Below are 6,757 nucleotides of genomic sequence, written 5' to 3' on the forward strand. Positions count from 1 at the left end.
TTGTGTGACCAGTGAACATTGATTTGATTTAGAGCACGCAACACGAATGCCTCCGGACCTTCCAACCTCAATAGCACAGCATTGGATGAGTGGTCTATGGCAAGTACATCTGTGGCTTGCATGATTCTGAGTCTGTCCTTCCTGGTAGGGGCTCCCGGGAATCTACTGGTGATTTGGACCATCCTGAAGCACATCAAGCTGCGTTCCCACACAGTGGTGCTCATCCTCCATCTGGCTGTCGCGGATCTTCTGGTGCTGTTCACCCTGCCCCTGTGGATCTACTCCCTGGCAAACTCCTGGATCTTTGGGAACGCTACTTGCAAAGCCATAACCTACATCATTAACGCTTGCATGTACAGCAGTGTGTTTCTCATCAGCATTATGAGTATAGAGCGCTACGTGGCCATCCACTACCCTTTCAAAATGCGTGGCTGGAAAGGTTTGGATATGCTGTACAAATGTTTGGGAGTCATGTGGTTTGTGTCTTTTCTATTGGGAATTCCAGTGATCCTGATCCATTACGTGGATGAGTCTGATGATGGTACTCTTCAGTGCATTTTCAAAAATTATACCTCTGTGAAACAAGAGCTGTTTTGCCTCTGCCTAGAATCCTCTGTTGGCTTTGTGATTCCATTTTCCATTTTGGCCATCAGCTATTGTCAGGTGGCCACACAGCTAAAGCAGCTACACTCCGCCACCAAACAGAGGTCAACTGTTCTGATCAGCAGTGTGGTGGTGGCCTTTGCCCTTCTCTGGCTTCCTCATCACATCCTCAATGTCATCGACGTTATCATCCTGTCCACGGAGAACTCTGACTCTACACCAGACTACAGAGATAATTTTGTGCTCATTGCAGGCGCCCTGGCCTTTATCAGCAGTTCTGTGAACCCTGTGCTGTATGCTTTTGCGGCACGAAATTTCCAGGGTGGACTTAGGAGGTCTGGCTTTGTGAAACTGTTCCTTGACATAGCCTCCAATTCTTTAAAAGCCAAAGAGAATTCAAAGGTTCAAGATTGCACAGCACAAACTGAAGTATAAGATATATAACAGGTTACAGGAGGGATAGGTCCCTCCCTCCTCTGCCTTCCCCACACATACTTCCTGATGTTTCCCACTGTGCAAAAATACCTATTTTGGACGTCCAACTTCAGGTGCAGATTGTAACGCCAGATGACGTCTTTTTTCCCGACGTCCAGTATTGACATCCACAGAACCTCTGTATAAGGTCCAAAATAGGTTACATAGTCCTATTGAAGTCCAAATGCATGGGGTCATGGTTAGACATCAAAATAGACCTATAGTTTGCACATCCTGCAGTCTTCCAGAATTGGTCTTGGACAGACGGACACAATAAAGACATGATCTGCATGTCCAGACGTCTAATGATGTATAATGTTTAGTGGGAATGTTAATGACTGAATCAATGACTGAGCTGATTTGACCAAAAATAAACAAACATTAACATTGTTCTCATTAGTCCATTACTGACTGTTCCATTTTATCAGATCATTTCATCAGAATGAGGAAGGCGCTGTGTGGTTTTGCTAAGCTCTTTTTGAAATTGAATGTAGACAAGCTTCATTAGAATGAGCATTTAAGAGTAAACATAATCTATTCAAGTCAATCAGACAAAGACAAAGCTACAAATGTGCATTTAAAAAAGGTTCAGAACCACTTGTACTGTTGATCTTGCAGGTCTGTAGAAAAGCAATTTCCTAGTGATTCCTACCAGTAAGTGTCACATTATGGTTCCACGCACAGACTCATTATACTCAAAGGCTCATCATACTTATCATACTCATGCACTGTAATGTTAGGAAAATACATGCAACACATAATGTTAATGCATCAATGACTGAGATGATTTGACCAAAAAATAAAGAAACATTGAGATTGTTCTAAATTTTTGAAATTGAAAAAAAAAAAATACTTTATTAGAATGAGAAATGAATCTACAGTATTCAAGTTAATCAGACAAAGACAAAGCTACAGATGTTTAGAAGGTTCAGAACCACTCTAGTGTTGATCTTGTAGGCCTGTGTTGAAAATGATATGTAATGCTTGCATTTAATGCTTTTCCAGAGTAGTGTAGAGGAATATGTGAATATGTGAAGATTTGGTTCCAAAACGCTATATCTCCATTTTTAAAAAACATTAAAAAGTCATGTTATTTAATTGTGTATTTCAGGTATTAGCAATCAAATGGCTGTTTTGTTGTTTTGATTGAGTAAAGGTAAATCAAATAACAATACCCAATAGCAGTTCTACTGAACTTACTTGCGAAATGTAAATAAATATTTATGAAAATTCATTAAAATGGCGGATACAGAGTTTTGGAACCAAACTCAGGAAGTGGACATGATGTTGTATCACTTTGTACATTCTGTTGAGCAAATTAACCAAACATTTTAACCATGATAACCTAAACTGCAATATTGTGGTTCATATTATTTTTGCCTTGGCTCAATACACCATCGTGAGAAAGGACGAAACCAGGCCCAGAATGTTACCACAAAGAGTGCCGTTAGTGCATCAGTATTGCTTTCACTATTCACTGTTTCTGTGCAGTAAAATCTTATCTTATTGCAGATGCAAAGACAGAGTATTAATGTTACCTCTGGCATAAAAAAGTTTACCTGGTGGCCTTTTGTGCAAAGTCAGTTAAATAATAGCGGACCTTTGAAAACAAAGTAACAGAAGATTTTAAGGCATATGCTGGTTTGTTTTCAGTCACAGTAATTGTTCATGGGTACTTATAAAATATATTTAATTCACTGAAATTCTTATATGTAGGTAACCAGTAATATGATCTAATTATATATTTCCATACAAATATAAGAATAAGAATATAAGAACCAGTACATTTTGTAAAAGCCAAAAAAACAACAAATCACACTTTTTGTCCATGAGTATAGACTTAAGCCATTTTCAACGTAGTTGAGTGACATAAGCTCTCCCGTATCATGTGCACACAGATATGTTCTCACGTCCAGCCAAACACAACAAGAAACCATAAATTAATTTGGTTGACTGAAGCTGTAGAAGTGTGTTTAATTATGTCTTAAAAGTTTTTTTTTTATTTCTTATGTAAATTGTTACATTGTGTGTCAAATTAAATGCATGCTTCTAACTCAACAAATCAAGTTAAATATTTGTTGGTAAAGCATTGTTATTTTTTTGTTATTAATTAGATACTCTTTATATCTGTTTGTCTGGGGAAACTATGAGAAACCCATGGAATGATGAAATCATATATAATTTCTCAACATGAATGTCTGCTTTTTTTGTCACAGCATTGACCAAAGCTGTTTTTTAGCATCTTCCCTGTTCATAATTTCTTACTTTCTGTTTTTCAAAAGAAGGAAGTGAAGGCTGTCTTTAAAACTGTGTCTTCTGCCACAGCATTTTCCAAGGGTGCACAGTCTCGACAAACCTTGCTGTGACCATGGCGAGTGTGGGTATGGATAGTCAGCCTCAGTCCAGTCCAGAGACTGGGCTGGTGGTGGCTTCTGTTATCTTAGGTCTTTCTTTTCTGGTCGGCGCTCCTGGGAATCTGTTTGTGATCTGGACCATCCTGAAGCACATCAAGCAGCGCTCTCACACGGTCATTCTCATCCTCCATCTGGCCGTTGCGGATCTCATGGTGCTCATCACCCTGCCCCTGTGGATCTACTCCTTCGCCCACTCCTGGATCTTTGGGCTGGTCACATGTAAGGCCGTGGTCTATCTTGTCTATGCTTGCATGTACAGCAGTGTGTTTTTCATTACTATTATGAGTGTGGAGCGCTTTGTGGCTGTTCGTTACCCCTTTGCCTCAGCTGGCTGGAGAAGAAAACAAGCGCTTCATAAGCTACTGTTTGGTGTCTGGGTGGCGGCCTTTCTCTTCAGCATTCCGGTGATTCCCACGCAAGCGCTGGGTGAGCAAACAGGCCAACAGCTTTGTACATTTAGGGAGTACACTTCCGACACTGAAGAAATTATATATGTGCTGCTGGAGACCATTGTGGGCTTCGTCGCTCCACTTACCGTTTTGGTGGTTTGTTATGGCTGTCTGTATAGCCGCATTGCGCAGATGAACTTCAAATCCAAGCGAAAGTCAACAGGTCTCATTGCAGCGGTGGTTGTCACGTTTGTCATCTGTTGGACCCCTCATCACATTGGCAACATCCTCTCCCTGATTTACATTGGGATCCAAGAATCTCATGAAGAGGCGGCCGAACGTTTGGAGGAGGTTAGACAGACCATGATGTTTTTTGCGGCGGCCTTGGCATTTGTCAGCAGCACTATTAACCCAGTGCTGTATGTCTTTGCTGCGCGGTCATTTCGAAGTTCACTGCGCGACACGGGGATACAGAAGCTTTTCCGCCATATCTCCAGTACAGCTACTGGTGAGGGGAATAAAGACTTATGTTTCACATCCAAGAGGCAGAGCTCTCACACCCAGTCTTCACAGTGTTGTACAGAATCAAAAACTCAAATAGACCTCCCGGACATCTGTCACCAGGCCTCAACTTTATGAGATTTTACTGTTGTGCATTTGTAAAAGTTTTTATTGAGAATTTATAACATTTACGCATAGGAAAGTATCATTTATGTGCTGTTATGGAATTGATTATAATGCATTTTAATGCAAATTTGGAAAATAATGTATTGTATTTTTGTATTTTTTTTATTTTTACTTTTTTTTAGCTTACTGTTTTGTATTTTTACAAACCAACATATAATGAATCCATAAGTCATAATAACTCATTACAAGAAAAACAGAAGTACACAGGTGTATAAATTACCTTAAACCTTCATATTCATATTATAAATCATCCTAAAATTATAACACTTACATTTGAAATGTTAGGACTATTAAATCACCAAATTATACTGTATCAACAAATTAAGCACTTAAAATTGAGATCTTTTTGAATGTTCGTGATTTTGAATCTGACGATTTAGTCTTTTTTAGAAAGGCATATGGTCCTTTTGAGTAATTTCAACAACAACAGGTAGTAGAAATAGTTGTGAGAACACTGAAGATTCAACCATGGTTGATACCATGAACAGCTGACACAGGGTTTTTAAATGTGCAGTGGTGCAAGCTTTTTATGCACGCTACTTGCGTGTTCTGTTCTGAAGTTCTGTGGATTTCACAACTACTGTTGCGTGCACATGTGTGTGAAAAGAGGAAATGGCTCCTCCAGACGCACTGTTTTTGTTAAGAGTTGCTAAAACAAATGAGAGTTCATTAGGAATATTGTGTAATTTAAGCTACCTTTTATTTTTGTTTTTATAATAATTTTACAACATCCATGTGTTGTTACTATAGTATACTGTTATCCTGCAAGGTAAAAATGAGAAAGCCTTAAAACAAATGCATTAAATATTTTTTCTACTATGTTTTTCTCTTGTTTTCCTTGAATGTATATTTGCAAGTATGCATTTTCAATATATTTTCAGCATATACATAGTCTGTCAACACACACACATAAATCCCAAAGAGACTTGAGAGTGCCCTGTCTGGCTAGATTTCTAGGCTACTGTCTGGCCACACTTGCTATCAATCTGCTCCAGCTAGGTTTCAGTTGATCATTTGAAGAGAGAGAGTGAAAAAACAAACAGACATGAGGCAGAGAGAGAGAGAGAGAGAGAGAGAGAGAGAGAGAGGGGGGAGAGAGAGAGAGACAGAGAGAGAGAGGGAGAGAGAGAGAGAAATAGAGACAGAGAGAGAGAGAGAGAGAGAGAGGTGACCTAAAGAGGCTCAAGAGTGCTCCGTCTGGCCATACATAAGCCCCGCCTGTATTAGTTTCACTTAAAGAGAGAGAGGTGACAGCTATAATACAGAGAGACAGAGAGAGAGAGAAAGAGAGAGAGAGGGAAGACAGTGTGTGTGTGTAAGAGAGAAAGAGCGAGAGAGAAAGAGAGAGAGAGAGAGAGAGAGAGAGAGAGAGAGAGAGAGAGAGAGTGTGTCCTGCCTGGCTGTTCATGTTAATTTTCAAGAGAGAGAAAGGTAACAATATGAGTATTCCTCAGATACAAAGTCATATACTCTTTCATTTGGATTCATTCAAAGTTATTTGCAAATCCAAAATGTCATGATAAGAAAGACAAAGACATCACATATAATGAAATATAAGTCTATGTGACATTGAAAACTATACTGACTCATGATCTTGTTTAGATAGAAGGGGTGGCTGGGATGTATGGTTGATGAGCACATTATGACCTCAATCTACAAATGAATGTTAGGGAACACTACTGTACCTTTCTGATCTCAATGATTTGATGATACCCAGCTTTTGGTTTCACTGCAGGGCAAATGGGCAAAAGTATTTTAGTTACTGATGTCAGTGAAGCAAAGTGCTGTAATCAAGCAGGGTGGCGGGACAATATGAGAGAAACTGTCATATTGTCTAAAGGTGTAGGTTTTTGAACATTCTAAGTTCCGCAACAATTGAAGGTTCTAACATTCTATGTTGAATTCAATGAACTCAGATATTCGTTAGAACGTTCATTTCCCAACATTCCCGTCACACCGGTGTGACGGTACTCCTTTAAGGGTTAACAATCATGGATTTTTAGCAATTGTATCATTATTTTACATATTGCCTGCATAGCAACACATAGCCAAAAAATACACTGAGCAATGGTAGGCTACATGTCCAAACGTTCTACCATCTACCTTGGCGTTAGCACATCTATCATTAGCCATTGTGAAGTATGACAACCATAACAAACAAAATATAACTATGCCAAAAGTAGAACTGGT

General features: G+C 39.3%; 2 protein-coding genes across 2 annotated transcripts; both read left to right on the forward strand.

Moving 5' to 3' along the window:
* Window positions 1–11: 11 nt before the first annotated feature.
* Window positions 12–1,439, forward strand: LOC143126157 (leukotriene B4 receptor 1). The gene has a single exon (XM_076288065.1). The coding sequence runs from the start codon at window positions 97–99 to the stop codon at window positions 1,036–1,038; it is 942 nt and encodes a 313-aa protein (XP_076144180.1). The 5' UTR covers window positions 12–96; the 3' UTR covers window positions 1,039–1,439.
* Window positions 1,440–3,362: 1,923 nt separating this feature from the next.
* On the forward strand, window positions 3,363–5,386 carry LOC143125465 (leukotriene B4 receptor 1). The gene has a single exon (XM_076286962.1). It carries the CDS (start codon window positions 3,446–3,448, stop codon window positions 4,517–4,519), a length of 1,074 nt encoding a protein of 357 aa, XP_076143077.1. The 5' UTR covers window positions 3,363–3,445; the 3' UTR covers window positions 4,520–5,386.
* The last annotated feature ends 1,371 nt before the right edge of the window (window positions 5,387–6,757 follow it).

Source organism: Alosa pseudoharengus, unplaced genomic scaffold (genome assembly GCF_046254945.1).
Source record: "Alosa pseudoharengus isolate Yale_2024_CS ecotype anadromous, Long Island Sound unplaced genomic scaffold, YU_APseudo_1.1 YU_APseudo_1.1_scf_16, whole genome shotgun sequence".
NCBI lineage: Eukaryota > Metazoa > Chordata > Actinopteri > Clupeiformes > Clupeidae > Alosa > Alosa pseudoharengus.

What these genes read in the sequence shown, in the direction of transcription:
- LOC143126157 (XM_076288065.1), top strand. Translation starts at nt 97, where the DNA reads ATGGCAAGTACATCTGTGGCTTGCATGATTCTGAGTCTGTCCTTCCTG.
- LOC143125465 (XM_076286962.1), top strand. Translation starts at nt 3,446, where the DNA reads ATGGCGAGTGTGGGTATGGATAGTCAGCCTCAGTCCAGTCCAGAGACT.